Source organism: Aethalodelphis obliquidens, unplaced genomic scaffold, assembly GCF_003676395.1.
Source record: "Aethalodelphis obliquidens isolate GAN/ISIS:26980383/991018 unplaced genomic scaffold, ASM367639v1 scaffold28, whole genome shotgun sequence".
Taxonomy (NCBI): domain Eukaryota; kingdom Metazoa; phylum Chordata; class Mammalia; order Artiodactyla; family Delphinidae; genus Aethalodelphis; species Aethalodelphis obliquidens.
Window position 1 is genome coordinate 8,826,085 of NW_020837972.1, and position 23,736 is coordinate 8,849,820.

A 23,736-nucleotide genomic window follows, 5' to 3' on the forward strand; every position below is an offset into this window, starting at 1 on the left:
GGGAACATGGGTTTGATCCCTGGTCAGGGAATTAAGATCCCGCATGCTAAGATCCCGCATGCTGCACGGCGTGGCCAAAATAAAAAAATAAAATTAAATTTTAAAAAATTTGTTGCATGATATTTCCATGTCAAGTTATTCTCCAGTGAAGACTCTAACTGTCAAAGATAAGGCATGCTTCTTGGGGACAAGTCAGATAAAACATTTAGTTTTGCTTCTCTCTCTCGTTGCATGAATCTCAACTTATCCATGCTGAGAACAGATGGCAAAAGAAATTGGCGCAGACTTCAGCTGAGGCAGTACCAACAGGATGGTCAGCAGGAAATACATTATTCTTAATTTCAACCTTTTCCTAGAAACAGTGCCTGGAATGTTATGGAGTAAAACTGGATGAGCAAGTAGGAAGATTTTATTTTTGGCAAGGTCTGAGTGCAAAGGAGAAAAACGAATTGACTAAAGAAACCTACTTAATTCTAGAAAAGCAATAATGTTGAGAATACCTCAAATTATTTTATATTTCAAAATTTTTCTATTTGGGGGGAAAGGCTATTGGTAATAAATATACAGCACTTTTAATTTTGGTATCAAATGTCTTTTTAGACTCAAAACCCAAAATAAACATGCCATTCTCACAACATGCTGAAAGGAGGAAGGTAATAATCATTTCTGAGGAAACAGCATATGTTATTAGAAAAAATTATTATTTTGTGTAACTTTTCTTGTTTTGATTTCACTGACTTAGGAAGCAATACTGTCATACTCTCCTAAGCTTCTAAGCAGTCTAATGCAAATTCCAGACTTTGCTTCTTAGAGGTTTAAAGTGTCTATTTTGTTTTTCTTTATTAAGGATATGAAGCCAATGAAGAGGCCCTCCCCAATCTCTCAGTATATTTTTATCTAATAAACTTTATGTTTCAGTGTTCTTGGATGGATTCATTTTTCTAGGCTTCAAAAGAATCAAACATCTTTACAGCATCCCTCAAGTGAATACGACTTTATTTCATCATAAAAAAATAATCCAATTTTAAAAGTTTAAGGCTGTCAGCAAGACACACCCTCAGTTTTTACGTCCACATGCAATCAGCTCTGATTTATGATGCCAATACTTTGGCCACACATCACACCACCCTCTGCTCTCCTGGTTATTAGACCTTTCAGTGAGAGGGCTGGATCAACTCTTCGAGCTAACATGACTAGCTCAGTCAGTTGGAACCAAATACTAAGTTGTGGTTCAATCTATTGGGTTGGCCAAAAAGGTCGTTCGGGTTTTTCCGGAAAAACCCGAACGACCTTTTTGGCCAACCCAATACATTAAGGGCCTGTCAGTCTCCTAAAAGCTCCATCCTGTGTCAGAAATCCAATGGAGTGTGAATGGCTGCATAAATCATCACCTTCATTTATCAGCCACCTCGTTTCCTGTTCTAGTCATCAGTTCAATTCAGGTAAGAGTTTATTTTCTATACCTTGCAGATCTAAATGATCTGAACCCAGCTTTCTGTGTAGGTGCATCAAGTAGCCAGCCCTTGCACAGCCCTCCTGCCTCACTTTATCAGTGTTTACAAAGAACTCAAATCTCTTTGCTTCCAAAGTAAATCAAGCTTCCTGTGAGAACAGAGGTCCCCAGTGCAAGGAGAGGCCAGAGGTCATCATCAGCTCTGACACACTATCACTTCTCACCAAATACGCCAGGGTGGAGTTTGTTTAGTGTCTGCCAGGACACAGATAAGGGTGTACAGCTGGCCCTCCTTCTGCTATCTCACAATGCCACGGAGCTCTCCTCTAGGTAACCAATTTATAGAATCTTTTAATAGTAAAAACAAACAAACAAAAAAACAGGTGAGGGGTTTAGGAAAGAGGACTATTTAAGCAGGTACCCCAACAAAGACAACTCTGGAGACTTTTAGATCTATCGACTATTCATAGTGACAAACTGATGGATACAAATGAATCTCATGCTTCAATACCTAGAAATTTCTAGACAAAGGGGTAAAAGTGAAAGTTTTTTGTTTTGCTGCATCGCACAGCATGCGGAATCTTAGTTCCCCAACCAGAGATGGAAGCATGGAGTCTTAACCACTGGACCACCAGGGAAGTCCAAAATGTGAAAGTTTTTAATTCAGCAGGTTTAGTTGGTTTTTTCCCTGTTAAAGCTACAGATAGGGGCTTCCCTGGTGGCGCAGTGGTTAAGAATCCGCCTGCCAATGCAGGGGACATGGGTTTGAGCCCTGGTCCGGGAGAATCCCACATGCCGCGGAGCAACTAAGCCCGTGCACCACAACTACTGAGCCTGTGCTCTAGAGCCTGCGACTAAGCCCGTGCGCCACAACTACTGAAGCCTGCGTGCCTAGAGCCCGTGCTCCGCAACGAGAGAAGCCACCACAATGAGAAGACAGTGTACCACAACAAAGGGTAGACCCCACTCACCGCAACTAGAGAAAGCCTGTGTGCAGCAACGAAAGACCCAATGCAGCCAAAAATAAATAAATAAAATAAATAAATTATTTTTTTAAAAGCTACAGATAAATCATGAAAGATCATAACAGAATACTTTTACATATTTTTTATGCTATATTGCCTGACTTAAATTGTGCCAACTCACAAGAAAGATTTCATTACCAAGGCCATCATATATACTTACTCAGTAACACAGCTTAACAGAGAAGACACACTTACTGTGTTTAAGAGGCAAAAAGTCTAATCCAAGGTATGTCAGTCACTCATCTTCCCGTTCCTCAGTTTCCTAGCCTTTAAAACAAAGACAGAATGACCCATAGCTGGCTACCTTTCAGAAATGTGACTAAATAAGGTACATGTCTAATATGCCCATTCTCTATCATATATTGGTGCTTTAGTTCAATTTAACAAATATTCAGCAAACATACCACACTGTGGATAGTAAGTAGGCTGAGGGGCTCTCATTCACAAATGTACATGCAGTTATGGGGAAACTGAGAAATTTCCCACTAAGTAGGTTTTTGTTTTTTATTTTACAGAATGCCTAGCTCTTAAAATATATCAGGAAACTTAAAATATGTCATAGTTTCAATATGACTTAGAAATAAGAAAATCACCAATAAACGTAAGACATCTGTTTAGCTTTGGCCACATGAGGTCCCTTAAAAAGAAAAAGAATAATCCAAAATAAGATCACTAGGTACAATCCTTGCTGGCCTAGGAATAATAGGAGGCTAGCAAGCCTATGGAAAAGCCTAAAAATCGTAGGGCTGGAACAGAAACATCCAACGAAAACACTTACTATGTTAGATGAATGAATTACTGTCACTCACTGAATATTAGACTACATAAAATAGGAAAAGCTTGTAAACAAGCTTTTGAGAGTAGATTTTACTTTGTAAAGTTGATGAGGATGATATTTTTGTTTTCTTAATGGTATAGAAATATATAGTTTCTATATGCACAGAAACTACACCTTATGATAAGGCTATATTCAAGCTGGTCTTTCACTTCTTGATTTCTTTCTGCTATTCACTTGCATCCATTCAAATAAATACGATAGGATAACAATGAGAAACTCTGATGAAAGGATAAGAGGAAATGGTAAAGATCATCCGACATCTCTGAGCTGCCAAACTATGATTTAAAGCAAGAATCCCCATCTATTCCCCGTTATCTCAAGGTAGGTTTATAAAATTCTCAAAACAAAATTCATTTAGATTCACTTTAATGGTAAGAAATACATTCAAAGTTCCAAAGCTTTTGAACTATGTTTTGAAATTTAAACAGGATGGGTTATGATCTAAGAAAGGGGGAGAAAAACTCACTCTTTCAGAACATTTAACATCTTGAAATCAAGACCCAAAAATCCTTCGACAGTTCCTTGCTAGAGAAACATAAACTACTAACCAAAGTCTTTCCTTAATATCCAAGAACACAACTCAATAAATAAGAATCTAGGGATTTCCCTGATGGTCCAGTGGTTAAGAATCTGCCTTCTAATGCAGGGGGCGCAGGTTCGATCCCTGGTCAGGCAACTAAGATCCCACATGCCGTGGAGCAACTAAACCCATATGCTGCAACTACTGAGCTCACACGCTCTAGAGCCCACTTGCCACAACTACTGAGCCCGCGCACTGTAATGAAGAGCCTGCATGCCACACCGAAAGACCCTGCATGCTGCAACAAAGATCCCACGTGCTGCAACTGAGACCTGATGCAGCCAAATAAGTAAATAAATATTAAAAGAAAAAAAACGGAGGGACTTCCCTGGTGGCACAGTGGTTAAGAATCCGCCTGCCAAGGCAGGGGACACGTGTTCAAGCCCTGGTCCGGGAAGATCCCACATGCCGCGGAGCAACTAAGCCCATGCACCACAACTACTGAGCCTGCACTCTAGAGCCCACGAGCCACAACTACTGAGCCTGCGTGCCACAACTACTGAAGCCCGCGTGCCTAGAGTCCGTGCTCCACAACGAGAAGCCACTGCAATGAGAAGCCCACACGCTGCAATGAAGAGTAGCCTATTATATATATTAGTCTATATTATAGACTATTTTGTGTTTATCAGCTCTCTCACAGAAGAACATATACCACTAAAAGAGTTCTAGTTTCTTATGTCTTTCATATTTTCCAAAATGTGGCTCTTCCTTGAGTTTCAACATGACTGCTGAACAGAGATAAATTTAGTTATTTTAAGAAACTACAACCAGATCTTTTCATGCATCAAAGCAAAATGCCAAAATAAATTCTAAACCTTGACTTTGAAAAGTTAGGCTAAAAGAAACATTCATTTCCTATCCCCCTAAGATCTACCTGCTTGCTAATGACATTATAGAACTATAACCTTTAAAATGTGAAGGGTAATTTTAATATCATCAGCCAAATTTGCCAAAATGTAATATGTGCTCGACAGGATTAATAATACTGGTTCTTCTTCTGAAGTTCTTCAGCCTGACTCCTAAAAGAAACAGAAAGAGAGGAAAACCTGGATGTGTTATTCAAATGCTCCTACTAAAACCAGGGAGTGACACTTCAAATCTCAAATTGTTTTAAGTCATCACTTCAAAACTACTCTCAAACATGGTATATGCTGGTTATTTCAAATCCTAGCTCAGTCTCAAGCACCACTGATGTTAAGAATTTGAGGCACTTCCCTGGTAGTCCAGTGGTTAAAAATCCACCTTCCAATGCAGGGTTCAATCCCTGGTCAGGGCAACTAAGCCCACGTACCGCAACTAGAAAGAAGCCCGTGTGCCACAATGAAGAGCCCACTTGCCGCAATGAAAGACCCCACATGCCACAACTAAGACCCGAGGGAGCCCAATAAATTAATTAATTAATTAATTAATTAAAATAATTTTTTAAAATAAATCTTTAAAAAAAGAATTTGATTTTAAAAAAAGAATGAAATTTTGCCATTTGCAGCAACATGGATGGACTTGGAGGGTATTATGCTAAGTGAAATAAGTCAGACAGAGAAAGACAAATACCGTATGATATCACTTATATGTGGAATCTAAAAAAATACAACAAACTAATGAATATAACAAAACAGAAGCAGACACACAGATATAGAGGACAAACTGTGGTTCCCAGTGGGGAAGGGGAAGGGGCAAAATAGGGGTAGGGGATTAGTAGGTACAAACTATTATGTATAAAATAAGCTACAAGGGTATACTGTACAATATGGGGAATATAGCCAATATTTTGTAAATATAAATGGACTATAACCTTTAAAAATTGTGAATCACTATATTGTACACCTGTATAAAATACTGTACATCAACTATACTTCAATTTAAAACAATTAAAAATTAATTTTTTTAAGACATGAAATAACCAAAAAGTAAGCCTTGTCCAAATAAAAACGAGGCTCAAAACGAAAATATGTGATATGCCCTACAGACCAAATATTTATTCTACATTTAAATCAGCATAAGATTAAGGATGTTCCAAATAGGATTTTTTTTTTTTTTTTTTTTTTTTTGCGGTACGCGGGCCTCTCACTGTTGTGGCCTCTCCCGTTGCGGAGCACAGGCTCCGGACGCGCAGGCTCAGCGGCCATGGCCCACGGGCCCAGCCGCTCCACGGCATGCGGGATCCTCCCGGACCGGGGCATGAACCCGTGTCCCCTGCATCGGCATGCGGACTCTCAACCACTGCGCCACCAGGGAAGCCCAAATAGGATTTTTTTAATGTGTCATTCCATTCCATTATATGGATAAAGATTTGTCCTATTACATTATGTGTATGGTATCATATGGAGGTGGATGGTATTGCCAAGCAAAAAGCAATCCTTTCAGGTTTCTTAACATTCAAATAGTTTTTTAAATTTGCCAAAATGAAGTTGCATAAATCAAAGGGATTCATTTCTAAGGATTATTGGTTACAAACAGAATTTTTAAAGGGGTGACATTTGAGGAGAGTCACTTAGCTCAGTCACTGACCTTTCTTTATCCTTAAACAGGGAGTGGCAGTTTCACGATCTTGAGTAATACGAAAAATGTCCCTCAAACCTGTAAACCACAGTAAGCTAAGAGCCTTTGATAGTCTATATTTACTGTGTCATATGTAAGTTTAACTACAATTTAACTCAATTAAAAAATCAGGACGAGACTAATTTCAAAAAGTAGCCAAGGATTGCTAAAAATATAAGGGCTATTATATGTGGTATTAAATTGCTTCAAAATGGGAATGCCAAAAAATATTACAACTATGTACTTTCCAAAAGCTGAATGACATAAGAAAACTGACAGAAGCCCCAGTGCTTCTCACTAGATCTTTTCCTTCCCTTATCCAAGGAGATAATATTGATATATGCATACTGCATAATGATGTACTCAAATATTTATGGATATGACTAGCTACCAAAGAGTTTAAGTTCCTTCACCCTTGCTGAGCTAAGGGTTTAGTAGCACATTAAATGTTATAAAGTATCTCCAAGAATCAGTGCAAATATATATTACAGTTCTACTGTGTATAAATCTCTCTTCAAAGCATAGGCTAAGTTTAAAAAGGAAAAAACCGAGTGGCTTGTATTTGAAAACAAGCAGTGTCGATTTTAATCACCCCATTTCTGTAATGTTTCATTTATCTACTACTCAGATCTCTAGCTTCCTCACCCAAAATAAATGCAAACTTTTAAGAAACAAGGAAGCTATTAGTTTTTGAGAGCGTACTATATGCCAAACATTGTGTTAGATATTCTATATCAGTGCTTCTTAAACTGTCTTGGGTGGAGGATTGGTTTTTCCCAATCCATTGTAGAACAAAAGTTTTGTAAAATACAATAAAATCAATTAGCACCTCCAAAAAAGTGAAAAAAGACACAAAATTCAAGTCCCAAGTTTTATTACGTTCAACAGATGTAAAACTAGTCTAGCAATCTGTTATGAAGTTTCTAAGTGCTTACTCTCAATTTCTGTACTTACCTTTTTGTTACGGATGAAAGTTCATGGTATGTGGCCTACACTTAGAGTAGCATTGCTCTATATACAACCTATTTAATTTTCCAAAGTCTCCTAACTCTTAGTAAATGACCACAATAGGCTAAAGGAACTCAGTGTCTTCTGAAAAAAAAGCTGTATTAAATAATCTCAAGATCCTTTTCAGCCCCACAAATTCTATGATTCTGAATGCTGAAGATGTGATGTGACCAGCAAATAAACGACCTAATGACAGCCACTTCTGTCACCTCAGTGGAGTGACTAAAAGAGGACAGGCAATAAGAAGAGGGAAGAATAAGCTCAGAGAAAAGGAATAAGAATTTAACTGGGAGGCAGATACCGAAAGTGAGGAGATGTAGCCGAGTAAGAGGGATAAACAGCAACTACCACAGCTTTTATTTGGGAGCATTCAGGGTGGGGTGCAACTCTCCTACAAACAAATCAGTTTCTATAAACTGGACGTAGTAATAATTAAATCTAAGTCATGAAAAAAAGATTAAAATATAACCAAGAAATGGAAGTTTTGACAGGTGATCAAAAGTTGGCTAGATATGTGTGTCAATGACGAAGCCTAAAGGCTTAACCACTGGGCTCGCCCTCTGTGTCAACACATGCCCTAAAGACTCCTGCATTTAGAAGTCCCAGATCTGTCACTGACTCAATATACCACCCTTCTTTAAATCCGATATTCTGTACAGTCCCACATATTAACATTCATTCTAAAAGCAACAGGCAAAGAAAGAGCCATAAAATATAGTACTTTATACACATTTAAAAACCAGTCCTGTGCAAGATAAATATATAGTTGCTTATCATGTAAGTGACTGTTTGACTCTAGTAGCAGGAAGGGTGACATTTTAGCACCAAACAGAACTACTTAGAGAAAGGTGAATCTGTAGATCAGAATTTGGGGAGAACCGTTCTAGTTCTGGGTAACGCTGTATGTCCCAATTATGTGGAATTACCACACAGTCTTGCAACCAGAGAACCTTTGAACTAAAAAGTCCTGTCTCCTTTGCCACGGGTGGTACTCAAAGTACGGTTTCTATCTGTACTCTCTGGAACTGTGCTACACATATGTAACTGTTCGTATCTGTTTGAAAAGATTCATTGTTTCAGTTGTTTCAAAGTTTTCCCACTGGTCTGCTATCAGAGTTAAAGCCACCCTTGGTAATATGGCTATTTTTGTTTTCTAATATATTAAGTTTCTAAGTTTTTCATACTCTAATATTCTCAGAAGTACCACCTCTATCACCTTTGTGGATTGTTGCCCTATGGAAGCTAATTTCATCCAAAGGGAAGAACAACGGCCCTGAAGAAGGGAGCCCTTGGGACCCGCCAGCCTGACCTGTGATGAACACCAGGAGGCCAAGACGGCTGTAGTGGAGTGAAGGGAAGGAGGGTGGGTGTAGTGGGAGCTGAAGTCCAGAGATATCTGCTATGCATCAGCTTCTATGTGCATTAAATACCTCTGGGGGGAACCACTCTCTCCTGCAGAAGTAGAGTTTTCCCTGAACTCCCTTTTTGAACCTTAAGAATTTTGAACCATGTGTTGCTTTTCTAAAATTTTTAGTAAAGCACCTAATGAATCCACAGACTTCACATGTAATTTATGTATTACTTACATGATCAGAAATATGAACTTGATTATGCATATAAAAATGTACAATTAAACAGTGAAACAATCCTATCAATTTATACAGTTATGGCACAGTTCTGAAGTTTCTCATTCTAACTTATGGTAAATAAACCTAGATGGTCATACATGTGTGTCGTAGCATACTTAAAGAGAAGAATCTCACTATTTATAAAACCACTTCCCTAATTTTAAAAACTTTTCAACAGAATTGACTAAATATCCGACAATAGAGGAATGGGTAAATAAATCATTGAACATCCATATAATGAAATACCATGCAGACTTTAATATCTATGCAGGTATTTAAAATTATATTCTCTGGTACATGAGACAGAAGTGTAAGTGTACATGCATAGAAAAAAGTCTGAAGGGAAACACATTAAAATATAAACTAAACTCATCTCTAGGTGGTAATATTATTTTCTTCTTTATACTGTTTTTACATTTTGCAAATTTTCTAAAATTCTAACATTTTAATTTTTAAAATTTTAAGCATTTTGTAATGTTTTAAATTATGACTACAAGCCTTATTATGCTAATCAGTAACTAGATTATGCTAAATCCTATAACTTTTGTGACAGTTCAGTCCTTAAGACACTGCCACTCAATAAAAGCTGGTAAATGGACACAGCTGACTGAAAGCCCTGAAAAAAAAAATCTCTACATGAAAATGTTCCAAATATACACAACAGTGCTCAAGTTCACTACCTAACTGTAGAACAACTAAGTTAAACAAAAATTCATTCCAATTCATTAAGATTTTTCGAATGATGAGCAAAACCAGGTATTTTCAATTGACTCCCTCTAATCTAGCGGTTTTCAGAAATCTCTTGGGAATCCATCATTCTCTACGCAAAATTCATTATGCTCTACACAAAATCAAAGGTCTTAACCCCATATTATCCACATTCAAGCATTAACAACATTTACGACAACTGTTGGGATGTGTTCTCTCTTCGTATCTAAAATGCAAAGCATAACTGCAATTATTAAAATTCCTAAAGTCTCACCTGAACTACTTTTAGTTCACCAAAAATAACTATCTATTCTTATTCTCTATTAATGAATTTTTCCTCACCTATGTCCTCAACTTATGATATTATTCATTAAATCACACTCTTTCACACATTTTAAATGCCCCTTTTAACATTCAGTTCAATCAATATCCAAAGTTGGAGCTCCTACTATATTAGTAGGTACTAAACATACAATATGAAATGGCTGTTCTCAAAGAGCTTATAATATAGTAAGGGTGATCAAGATGCAAATAAATAACTTTAATATATATAAGGCAGTGCTATGGAGATACAGAAGAGAGTATGACTGCTGCTAACTGTAGGCATCATGAAAATTTCATTGAGGAGTGGCATTTGATCTGCCACATGAAGGATAAAGGGTAGTGTTCCAAAGGTGGAGATGGGGTACCCCAGGGCAATGGAACCCCTTAAACCAAGGTTGTAGGAGTAAATGTGGTGAGTTTGTAAAACATGGGGAAAGGTGGGGGGGGGTGGGCAAGGATTAATGATATAAGACTAGAAAGGTAGATGGAGCCAAAGCATAGCTACGTTGAATTATTATCTTATTTTGCAGGAAATGGGAAGCCACTGAAGATTTGAGCAAGAAAGTAACATAACTGCTTTAGGAAGATTACTCTGGCAGCCACGTGTAGATTGGGCTGCGTAGTTCTTATTTAAAATAGCTGCCATTAACTACTGTCTCAGAGACAATAGGTTATTAAGATCAAGTGCAACCTAAAGCAGAGGTATAGTGGAAAATCACTCAAGAAATGAAAGAGTCCTAATTATATGACCTTGTACAAATCATTTTGCTTCTCTAAGCCTTTTTTCCTAAAATAATAAATATCTCCTCTACTGCCTCATGGAGCCACTGAAAAGATGAAATGAAAATAGTATATATGGAAGCCCCTGGAAGGCTTGCTGGTCATAAGGTCTCTGTCACAAATACTCAATTCTGCATTGTAGCATGAAGGCAGATAATATGTAAATGAATGTACTGGTTATGTTCCAATTAAACTTTATTTACAAAAACAGACAGCTGGATATGACCATGAGGACCATAGCTTGCTGCCCTCCGTATACAGAAGCACTGGCCAACAGAAATAGGTGAAACACATATGGAAATAGGTGAAACACATATGGAAATTAATATTTTCCAGTAGCCACATTTAAAAAGGTAAAAAGAAATAGATGAAATTAATTTTAGTATATTTTAATTTAAATAACATATTTAACCCATCATATCCAAAATATTACCATTTCAACATTTAATCCATTTAAATATTATTAGGGATATATTTTACATCCTTTTTGTGTGAAGTCTTCAAAATCTGATGTGTCTTTTACACTTTCAGCACACTTCACTTCTGACGAGCCACATTTCGAGGGCTCAATAGCCACATGTGGGTAGTAGCTACCCACTGGACAGCACAGTTCTTGTGGCTACTTAAGTAAAACTGCTAAACTTTGACAATTCAAGCATAAAATAACAATTTGAACAATAAATGAAACCAAAATCACATAACAGTACTCTATGGAGAAGATGAAAGCAAAATGAATTTCCAACGTGAAAAATAATGTTCTCCTGGGATACCAACTGTTACTGCTTGAGGCCACCTGTTTAAAACGGTTCATTATTAGCAGTATAAGATACCAATATAAAGTATGTTGATGAATTTTTATTCCCATAGTTTCAGTTGACCAGACAAGGGGGAAAAAACCAAAATATTTGGTGAACAAAAAATTGTTCTATTTCAAAAGAACTGTTTGTCACTTTTTAGCAAGTATTTAATTTTCTTAAGAAAAATAGTTTCCTGGTTAATGATACCACATTTAGCAAATAGGCAAAGATCAGATTACCCAAGAAAATTATTATTCGCTAATAGTTTACAGTTAGTAGATAATGGGAAAAACTGTAGAAGAATAACATATTCTACCACAGAAGGGATTTTCCAAAATGTGGTTCACTTTTCTTTCAAACAATTGCAAACTATGCTAGTCGTCAGCAAACTTCGACCAAAAAAGGGAGAGATGCTGGCAGAAAGAGAGTCTATCTCAGGGGCCTCTAACCTTCACAAGTTTGGTGATGCTTACCAACCCTTCTCCAGTTACATTTTTAAATGCATAAAACAAAATACACAGAATTATAAGAAACCAATTACAGTATACTAAAATACAGGTACCAAAATACTTTAAGAAACAAATTTGTGATATCAACATAGGAACTTCACTATTAGTACATTGAATAACAAGATCTAATACTTGCCATAATTTCTAAGTGGTGGTGAGATGAGCATAAACAGTATTTCAAGATATGTTCAACAAATGTAATATGATATGAAAATATCTATGATTTCTACTGGTTACAAGGTCACAGGTACTGCCAATACTACTAGAGTTTGTTGACTACATTCATAATAGAAGGAAATGCTGCATTCTAGCTAAAGGTATGTGTAAATAAACATATAATTTTTCCCATCCAAGTTCACAGACCGCCCTGAATTCTATTTAGGTTCAGAATCCCTGACGGAAAGCAAACTTTTATTATAAGCTCATCCAAAAAAATTCTCCCTCCAAAGTTCCCCAAATGTATTTTTACCTTTCCACCACCCATTTTGCTCCTTTCTAGATTAAACAAACCAGTAAGTTGTCTTTCAGCCACACCACAACTGGATGATCAGGAAGGAATCAGTATCAAGAAATAAAGAAGGTAATTATTCTATTATAGGCCACTGTTTTGATGAAAATATGTTGATAGATTCTCCTTTAACATTCTTAATGATTCTATTTCAGGAGTAAGAAAAGCAAATATATCAATAGAAATAGGAGGTCCAGATTTTCTAGTCTGTCCTGTAAATAGCTGTATCTTTTATATGAGACTTGGTTCATTTGAAATCAGTAAAGCAAACCACAGAGCTCAAAGAAAATACAGTAAACACAGAAAAGATCCATTACAAATACAAGCTGAATGTTAATATTTTGTTTGGTATAAAACCACTACTTGAACCACACATCTGTAGTTATTAGTGTTGCTAAACCTACAATTTGCATAAAATAGTTTGCAAATTATGTATCTCTTTGTTGTTAATCTAAAATTGCTACACGTTGTGCTCTGACCTGGTAATTCAGCCGACTGCAGGTTTCAGTAGAAACACCAGGGATTCAAGTTGTGTCCACTTCAAAGTGTCCCATCATGGAACATTAATTAATTATTCTACAACTATGCTTAATAGCACTTCATAAACTCAAAGCTCCACACAAATATTCAACATTATTGGGAGGGGAATTATAACAGCACTATAAAAATCCTTTTTAATTATAAACTGCCAATAATAACAGGTTGCAAGAACACACTTTTTTGTTGTTATTGTTGCTTTTAATTTTTTTTTTAATTTTCATTTATTTATTTATTTTTGACTGTGTTGGGTTTTCGCTGCTGCGTGTGGGCTTTCTCTAGTTGCAGCAAGCGGGGGGCTACTCTTCGTTGCGGTGTGCAGGCTTCTCATTGCAGTGGCTTCTCTTGTTGCGGAGCTTGGGCTCTAGGTGAGTGGGTTTCAGTAGTTGTGGCTCGCGGGCTCTAGAGCGCAGGTTCAGCAGTTGTGGCTCACGGGCTTAGTTGCTCCGCGGCATGTGGGATCTTCCTGGACCAGGGCTTGAACCCGTGTCCCCTGCATTGGTAGGCAGATTCTTAACCACTGCGCCACCAGGGAAGTCCCTGCTTTTAAATTTTTAAAAAAATTTTTTATTGAAGTATAGTTGATTGAAACACACTTTAATAATTACCACAAATTTGTAATTTACCAAACTTTATCAAGAAAATAACACTGCAAAAAAGAAAAAGAAGAAAATGACACTCCAAACACTAAAAATCTTTTGGGTTTATTTATAATAATATATATAAATGTGAATTTAAGAAGGAAATAGTAAAAAAATTAGTTAATATGGCTATTTCTGGATAATGCAATCAAAGGATATTTCTTTTCTCTTTTACACCTTTAGTGCTTTCTCCATTTTCTACAACATCCATGTGTTACTTCTTTATAATCAAAAAAGTTCTGACAGCATAAAAATATAATGAACTGGGCTTCCCTGGTGGCACAGTGGTTGAGAGTCCGCCTGCCGATGCAGGGGACACGGGTTCGTGCCCCAATCCAGGAAGATCCCACATGCTGCGGAGCAGCTGGGCCCGTGAGCCACGGCCGCTGAGCCTGTGCATCTGGAGCCTGTGCTCCGCAACGGGAGAGGCCACAACAGTGAGAGGCCCGCGTACCGCAAAAAAATATATATATATATAATGAACTATCAATTATTTTCTATATAGGTCAGAAAAACATAGAATTACTCCTTATACTGGCATATAAGAGAGAAAATTTTAAGACAATCTGAGTCCAGATAGTCTGCCTAACAAATGCTATGCACTCTGAACACACTTCAGGGGCCAGTGCATCTCTTCCCAGGGTGGGCAGCTCCCTGGCTCTGCTGGCCTCTGGCAGCATCCCCAGACCATCAGAATACAAAGTTGTTGTTCTCTCCTGCCTATATATGGACATAGTCTGTATTAACTGGATTACTGACTAACATGAGTACATGCCAGGAGGCGAAGGCGATCAAGCCACAAGAGAAGTCCTCTGAAGTGAAGTGATAACAGCCAGGCAGCAATAACAGAAAACCCTGGCTTCTTTCAGCTGAGCATGATTTGGCATGCAGGTCCAGGTACCCAACTGTATCTATTGGACTGATCTTTTGGAGTGAAAGCCATTGACTTAAGCAAATGATAAATTTAAGCAAATCCATAAGTTCTAAAATGGTCTCTATGAGGGTGTGAGGGAAAGAGGTCCTATCAAGCACTGTTACTTGGGAGTATGAATTGGTGTAAGCCACTGTGGAGAGCAATTTGGCAGTGTCTCTTCAAATGTAAAATGGTCACCTATGACTCAGCAATTCTACTTCTCAGGATCTGCTCTAGAGAAATACTCCCACATATGCACAAATAGGCATGCAAGGATGTGCACTGAAGGACCATTTTTAATAGTGAAAAACTGAATTTCAAACAACAAAAATAACCATCGTGGTAAGCTGAATAATAACCACCACCCCTCCTTGCCAAGATGTCCACATCCTAATCCCTGGAACCTGTGAATGTGACCTTAGATGGCAAAAGGGACTTTGCAGATGTGATGAAATTAAGGATCCTGAGATGCGGAGATTACCCTGGATTATCCGGGTGGGCTCTAAATGTAATCACAAGGGTCCTTGTAAAAGGCATGCAAGAGGAATCAGTGAGAGGAGAAAATGACATGATGACAGATCAGAGACGAGGGTGATATACTTTAAAGGTTCGAGGAAGGAGCCACAAGCCAAGGAATACAGGTGGCCACTAGAAGCTGTGAAAGAGGCAAGGGAATGCATTCTCCCCTAGAGCCTCCGGAAGGAACCAGATCTGCCAACACCTGACTTTAACCCAATGTGACTCATTTAGGACTTCTGATCTCCAGAAATGTAAGAGAATAAGTTTGTGTTGTGTTAAGCCACTAAGTTTGTAATAGTGTGTTAGCATTGCAACAGGAAACTAACACACTCATCAGTAGGAGAATGGCTAAATAAGCTATGGTATTTCCGGAGTCTTGTACAGCACTTAAAAATTGCAATAGATCTATATGTGGAGACATAGAAAAATCAAAACATATCATTGAATCTAAGAAGCAAGTTATAGAATGATATTTCTAGCATCAAATCTTTTTTTTTTTTCATGTGGACCATTTTTAAAGTCTTAATTGAATCTGTTACAATATGACTTCTGTTTTATGTTTTGTTTTTTTGGCCGCAAGGCATGTGGGATCCTAGCTCCCCAACCAGAGACTGAACCCACACCCCCTGCATTGGAAGGCAAAGTCTCAACCACTGGACCACCAGGGAAGTCCCTAGAATCAAATCTATTACGCAAAAAAGAAAAAATAATAAAAAGTGTTATGTACACACACACACACACACACACACCCCACACCCCACACATAAACATACACATTCAACAATGGTCTTGAAGAATATACCAAAAAAATTTATCATTGATTTAACCAGGGTGGGGAGTAGATGGAAACAGGACTAGTGATGGTAGTCAAAAGGAACTTCAGTTTAACCTGCATTTTTTTATAAGAATGTATTTATGTATTGGTTTTTAAAGAACTTAATGAATACATAAAAATGTTAACAATGCAGCATCAAAGTAATAGTGATACAATTTCTGCAGTCTTCTCTCCTTCTGAAGTAATTATGCATTTGTCCCATAGTTGATCACCTGCTGTTATTTACATTTGTCTACAACTATTGACTAAACATCTTGCAAAGCAGACTATACTCCTTGTGTTCACCCCACCATCACCACTGTAAAACAAGCCAGAAAGAGGGGTGGAGGGAGGAGAAAGCATGGGGCACCTTCAGGAACTGACAGTCCTTTCATAATTATCACCACAGGTACCTTATATGACTTAGGAAAGAACACGTGCATGACAATCCCCCCAGTAGCCCTGGCCAACAGGTGGTATTTTATGGCAGCCAATATGGAAGCCAAGAAGACAGATAATAATCAAAACTGATTTATTTAGCAAGACCCTAGGCATACAATTGGAGGAAAACTGAAATGAAGACTATTATCTCATCTGCCAGCCAGATTCCAAACAAACTGGGAAGGAAGAAAATTCCAAAGGGATCACACCAAAAAAGCACTATCTCCACTATTCACTACTAGGAAAAAAAATTTGTTGATGGGATAGTTTTGCTTTCATATACACTGGGCAGCTAACTGAATATACATAAAATAACTTCTCAGCAACACAGCACCTTCCAAAGAGAGTTCATACACTGTAAGTACATAATCACAACCATCCTTAACTAATCCTTACGTTAACCCTATTATTATCCCCCTCTTACAGATGACTAGGCAGTCTAACAATGGTTTTGAAGCCTCGACCCTGGGCTGGAATCAGACAGATCTATTTCAGCCTCAGCTTTACTAGTAACCGTATGACCTTCATCAACTTCACTTCTGTGCCATGGCTTCCTTATTTGTAAAATAAAGATGACAATAGTACCAACCTCATGAAGTTGCAGTGAGGATTAAATGAGATAACGGGTGGGAAGTGCTTAGCACAGAGCCTGGCATGCAATATGCTGACACTGTTGTCCTCGTGGTGGTAGAGGTGGTGACAATGATGACAAAGAAGTTGCAGTGGAAGAAACCAGGGATTATTAAAGGTAATTGAACTTGCCCAAGGTCACGGGCAGAGCTAGAGTTTCAATCCCAGTCTGACTCTTTAAACCTGACTTTAACCTCTAGGCAATACTGCCTCCCACAGTCTTCAAATACTTCGTCCTAACTTTACAGCTAGCCAGTCATACCCGAGAACTTTTTTTTTCCTTTTTTTTTTTTTTATTGAAGAATAGTTGATTTACCATGTTGTGCTAATTTCTGCTGGACAGCAGAGTGACTCAGTTATAAACATATATACATTCTTTTTTTATATTCTTTCACCTGAGAAATTTTGAGCCATTTGCTGAGGTCACAGAACACTGTACCAAGATTCAGCGACTCTTATTCTAGTGCTCATTAATTACCTGATAATTAATTCTGTTAGTGAACAGAGGCAGTTTATTCATTTATTCATTAACTCTTCCAAATCTAGAATTTGGAATTCTCTAAAAGTACCTAAACACTTTCCAAAGAATTCTGACCAAAGGATGAACAGGTGGTAGTATCCTCCTAGGAGAACAGATCAACATTTATGAATTTAAATATCACCTCAAAGCTTTCACTTAAGTGTAACATAAGTATTCAAAGCCTTGACTATTTAAGCTGATGACCTCCAAACCCAAAGGTTCCTTCCCTTACATGATTAAAAACAAAAAACAAACCCAAAGACCTATTGAGCCTTTTTCACATCAGTAAAGCATTCTGGGCTTCTGCGGGTTTTGTTTTACTGAACTATAACTGGCATACAATAAACTACACATATTTAAAGTGTACAATTTCAGGAGTTTCAACGTATGTATACATACAACATGAAACCATCACCACAATCAAAATAGGGAACATTGCCATCACCCCAAAAGTTTCCTCATGCACCTCTGTAATCCTTTCTCCCAACCCTTCCTGCCTGCCTTCATCCCCAGGCAGCCACTGGCAAGGCCCTACTTGATCTGCAGACCTGGCCTCCATCTCCTATCACTCACTCTCCTTTCCCCCTTTGCTTACTGGGCTCAGAGCCCCACACTAAGGATGCTAAGGATGCTTCCCTCTCAGGGACTTGGCTCTTGCTGTCCTCCGTCTGGGATGTGCTCCCCCCAGTAGCCATATGGTACACTCTCATTTCTTTCAGGTCTCAAATGCCATCCTGGTCTTTCCTTTCCAGTCCACTGTATGTAAAACAGAGCCCTTCCCCACACCATTACTCTCCATCCCTCTTACCCAGCTATACGTTTCTCCATAGCACTTATCATTTGACATATTATTCACATGTCCTATATTTGACAATTTGTTATCGTCTATGGAAAGCAGATGCTTTCCATAACTACAGATTAGTTTACACTTCCTAGAACATCATATAAATGGAATCTTACAGTATGCACTCTTGTATGACTGGGTTCTTCCACTCAGCATAAATCCAAGTTGTCAGTATCAACAACTCATTCATTTCTATTGCTTAGTATTCCATTATACGGATGTACCACACCTGTTTATCCATTCACTTGTTGATGGACATTTTGATTATTTCCAGTTTTTGGCAAACACAGATAAAGCTTCCATGAACATACATGTTCAAGTCTTTGAATGGGGCGGGTGGTGGGGGGTCCTTATAAACAAACACAATGAAAGATGAGAAACACTAACGAAAATGCTTGGGTTCAAAATTAATCTAAACTACGGAGTAAAAAATATCTTGGCCACCTTGAGCAAGTCAATTAGCTTCTCTATCAACATCCAGATGTATGACGCCTGTCCCCACCTGGAATTTGTAAAGAAAAATGAGACAGGAAGCTGAATTCTTTTGGAACTTCCACAAAGAAACTAATGCTTTTTTCTTGTAAATTACCTTAATTTTAAAAAGACTAATAGTCTATGAAATGTAATGCAAAATTCAATAATATTTGCCATTTTTGAGCTATTGCTTTTTTATTTCTCTTGAATTTATATTTATTTCAACACTTAAAAACTAATTTCCTGCATGCTTTCACTTTTTGCCAAAAACATAAAATTAAACACAGATAGCTATTTCAAAGGCCAAGAAAGAGCTTCACTCTGCATCTTTAATCTGCTCAAGTAGATTCAAAGTCCTTACCTACAAGGCCCTACTTGATCTGCAGACCTGGCCTCCATCTCCTATCACTCACTCTCCTTTCCCCCTTTGCTTACTGGGCTCAGAGCTCCACACTAAGGATGCTAAGGTTGCTTCCCTCTCAGGGACTTGGCTCTTGCTGTCCTCTGTCTGGGATGTGCTCCCCCCAGTAGCCATATGGTACACTCTCATTTCTTTCAGGTGTCAAATGCCATCCTGGTCTTTCCTTTCCGGTCCACTGTATGTAAAACAGACCCTTCCCCACACCATTACTCTCCATCCCTCTTACCCAGCTATACTTTTCTCCATAGCACTTATCATTTGACATATTATTCACATGTCCTATATTTGACAATTTGTTATCGTCTATATCCCCCACTAAAAAAAAAGCTTTTTTAAGAACAAGGATTTTATTTTATCCCCTGCTATGTCCCCAACACCCACGACAGTGGGCTCAGCTCACCTCTGAATTCCACAAACACTTGTTAATGAATTTGTTGATTAAACACTATTGACTGAAAGACAAACAAAAAAACCTTCCCTTTGAAATTCACTGAGAAGAAAATTTTTAATTCCAATCCTCTGCTATTGCTTAAATTAAAATGCTAAGTTAACGCTGATCTACCTCTTAGGATGGGTTCTTTTTTCGGATTCACATTTATCTTTGAGCAGCACTTACATAGCGAAAAGAACACTGGAATTCAAAGCCAGGAAAGCCAGGGTCTAGTCACTTGTCCTGCCATAACTAGCTATGCTACCAAGCCAAAACCTCTCCTGATCTCAGATAACTTCTCTCTAAAATGAGGGAAACAAGTATCTCTAAGGTTCCTCCTTGCTCTAAAATTCTGAGACTCTATTGCAGCTAGTGCAGTCTTACGCGTTAAGGTTGCCAATCATAAATTAGTCACCTCAGTTTGAGTCTCATCTTTCTTAATCCAAAATTGTTAACTTAAAGATTCTATATAACTATAAAATCCTGTAAAAATTGGTCACTTTCACCCAGATGTCCAGTGGAAGGAGAGGCTTGGAAGAGCCTCACAGGGGTAGTAGCATTTCAAAAGTTAGTTTTTAAAAAGTTGATGAACCTCTAATCTTCCTCAGATGTAAAAAGAGTAAGTCACTAGAAAGGAAATAAAGATACCTGTTTATTACCCTATCTTTACCCAGTTACTAAACTTAAAACAATTACAAATATGAGTATCATACATGCATGAAGGTAGTGGAATATTATGATTAGGAGCAGATATGCTTGAGGCCAAACAGACCTGGGTTAAAGTCCAGGCTCTCTTCTCCAACTATGTGTGATCTTGAGCAAGTTGCATACCTGCTCTGTACTTTACTTGCCTTACCTGTACATGGGTACAATATTTACAACTGTTACAACAGGTAACAATATTTAGCTACCAGGATCCCTCCCCACTCTTTTTTAAACCAGGATCCCTTGGAGAATTTAGTAAAACAATGCCTGACACATAGGATACACTTACTCAATATTATTATCATTAAATATGCAAAACACAAACCTAACAGCCACAAAAACATTCTTAGCTATTTCTCCTGATACTATGTTGCCTGTATAACATATGGAAAGAAATGAAAAAAGTTCTGACTACATTCAGAAATGTTTATCACCCGTATACATATTGGTTTCTGAGAGGTCAGACCATAAAAATTTTTTTTAAGTTTTTAAAAAATCTTCCAGGCCAGAGAGATTCTTTCTATTAAATCATTCATCTGTGGAAATACCTGACAACTACTCAGTACATTTGTACAGTAAACATCTTAGGAAAGCCAGCTTAACAGCTCAGGTATTTTTAACTAATCCTACACTTTTTAATAATAAATAAATTACATACGTATAGAAATTTTGGATCTGTGAACTTTGTCTCTAAGGAACAAAGAGCATCTGCCTTCCTCATTTCACATACAAGAGAACCAATTATATCAAAAGATTCCACCATCATAGCATAATGCCCCTTGAGTTTTTAAGCATATAAGACACTCAGACACACCTTGCTTTTCATAGAAAAGGCCCAAATGAGACATAATAAAACTATGATTCCATGTTCAGAATTCCCTATCAATTTGCACATGCCTTATTTTTTGGTGGCCAGACTGTAAAATAAGTCATTAAGAGTTCACAATGGGAATGCCGCAGCCGCAACTTCAACTTCAAATCCAGACACAAAAATATAGAGGAACGTATTCGCATCTCAGACACGTCCAAATGTCTCCGCCAACGGGATCCCATCACTGCCGTTTCCAGAAACACATAGAAATGGGTTTTAATCCATTTCTATAAATGTTCGTTGTGCTGAAAGCCAAAGTGCCCGCAAAACCGCATAACACAAAAGATTCCTCGCATTCCGTTTATAGCCAGTAGACAAGCCATCCTCTCTGCGCCCTACCCCAGAAAGTCCTCCTTGCGACAACAAGAATTTCGTGACACCCCATGCTACCTACACATCAAAATGTCACCCCACAAAGTGGAGGGGGAGCAGTGCCTCGATGAACCGATCCTGCCAGTACTGCCACCCCTGGGCAAACACGAAACCAAGACAAGTCGGTGGAAAGTTCCCATCCATCCAGCATATTTGGTTTCCTTCTGCCCCCAAACCCAGCGGCACAATTGCTGAGATTTGCTTTTGCACCTGCCACGGCTCCTAAGCCTGGGCTTCTCCGCGACCCCCGAGCTCATAAAAAGGCCTTGCGGCCTAAAACGCCCGTGACCCTTGCGGATAGCGCACCGAGGGCCGCTGTAGCATCCCCCTCGCTGTCCACACTGCCCGCTTCCCTGACAAAGGCCCCGTGTCAATCCGAGGCACGACACGGAGTAGTTGCTGGATTGCCCATCGCGGACCGGCAGCTGCCACTACCTTCTCCCGAGAAAAACAAACAAAACACACACGCGCACATACACACACACACGCACAGCACTAGGGAATGACGAGGTGGGGGGGGGTGTAGAGCGTTAAAATTAAAATGTCCCCAAAGCTAAGCAGCCTGGGTGTGCCCTGTAAGTGCGTCCAAGGGGTCCGTGGGGGAAGGGAGACCGGGCCCGGGAGGCGGCGGCGGCTCCTCCGGGGCTTCAAGGCCGTGCCGGGTGATGGTCTAATAAAATGTTGGTAGTCGGAACGTTCAAAATGAACCCACAAATGAAATCCCCGGCGGGGATTGAGGCCCCGAGGAGGGAGGGAGGCGGGTGGTCTGCAGACTCGCGGCGCGGCCCGCACCTGCCTGCCCGGCGCCCACACACACCTGCTGGGGCAGCCTTCGTGGGCCTCGGGGTCGGGGTGAAGCGGAGATGAGAGGGCCCGACCCCGGGAATGCGGCGCGGGTGGGCTAATCTGATGGCGGAGGCCGGGGGCAGCCTCGCTCACCTCCAAGTCGGTGTCGGCGGCCTCCGGGGCCCCGAGAATCTCGCTGGGCAGCTCGGCCAGGTCGGTGACCCGGATCAGCCCGTCGTGCAGGAAGATGGTCTCCTCCTTCACCGAGAGCCACTGCGCCGAGTCCGCGGCCGCCGCCGCCGCAGCCGCCGCGGCCGCCGACGAGCCCATGGCCCCGGCTGAGGGGTTGGCGGTGAGGAGCAGCCGCCCGGCCAGGGGAGACGCGAGCAGTAGCCGCCGCGATCACCAGTCCATGGCAGCAGCCGCCGCGCCCGCCTGCAGCACCCCGCTCGCCGCCTCGCCCGTGGAGCTCCGCCCTAGGAGGTCCGAGCCGCCATCCTCCCACCCCTGGCCCCGGAGACCCTGGCCCCGCCGCCACCGCCGCCGCCGCCGCCGCCCTGAGGAGCAAGATCCGCCTCTGCCTCTCGGCAGCCAACTGTCAGTGAGACGCCATGTTGGGGGCGGAGCTCCCGGCATGCCCCGCGGAGCGGACAATACCGGTCCCGCCCACCCGTTTGGCCCCGCCCTCCTCCCCGCAGACCGGGGGCAGCCGGGTCAGCAAGACCTTCTCCGCCTCGCCTGCCACTGCATCTTCCCCTTAGAGTGACCTCCCACGCCCCTTGCTATTCGAGGGCGCCCTGGGTCTGCAGTGCACCAAGAGAAGAGGGCACCGCCTCCCCTCCTCCCACCTGCTCAGGTGTGCACTCCTCTCTCTTCGGCCAGAGCCCCCATCCTGGGCCCCCGGGCAGAGCCTGGAGGTTCACTTTCACTCTCACATTTAAATGAGATACGTGCAAAAATCTGGCGCAGAATAAGCGCTGCACATTTGTTCATAAGCACTTGGTAGAAGCGCACGGTAGGTGCTTCATATTTACTACAAATTCTAGTACCCAATAAGCGCTCAAAATCTGGTGAAAATAAAGCATGGGTCACAGTGTTTGATGTCCAGATGTCTGGCACTTA

General features: G+C 40.0%; 1 protein-coding gene across 6 annotated transcripts in view; it reads right to left on the reverse strand.

Annotated features, from left to right (window-relative positions):
- Positions 1 to 23,253, reverse strand: part of HECTD4 (HECT domain E3 ubiquitin protein ligase 4) — a 190,727-nt gene extending 167,474 nt beyond the window's left edge. For 4 of the 6 annotated variants that reach the window (XM_027124618.1, XM_027124622.1, XM_027124617.1 and 1 more), the window contains exon 1: positions 22,768 to 23,142. In XM_027124618.1, coding sequence (XP_026980419.1) covers positions 22,768 to 22,944 — 177 coding nt within the window. In that variant the 5' untranslated portion in view covers positions 22,945 to 23,142. Of the gene's footprint in view, positions 1 to 22,767 lie in introns of all 6 variants that reach the window. The other 2 variants (XM_027124619.1, XM_027124620.1) reach the window with 2 other exon arrangements.
- Between the last annotated feature and the right edge of the window lie 483 nt (positions 23,254 to 23,736).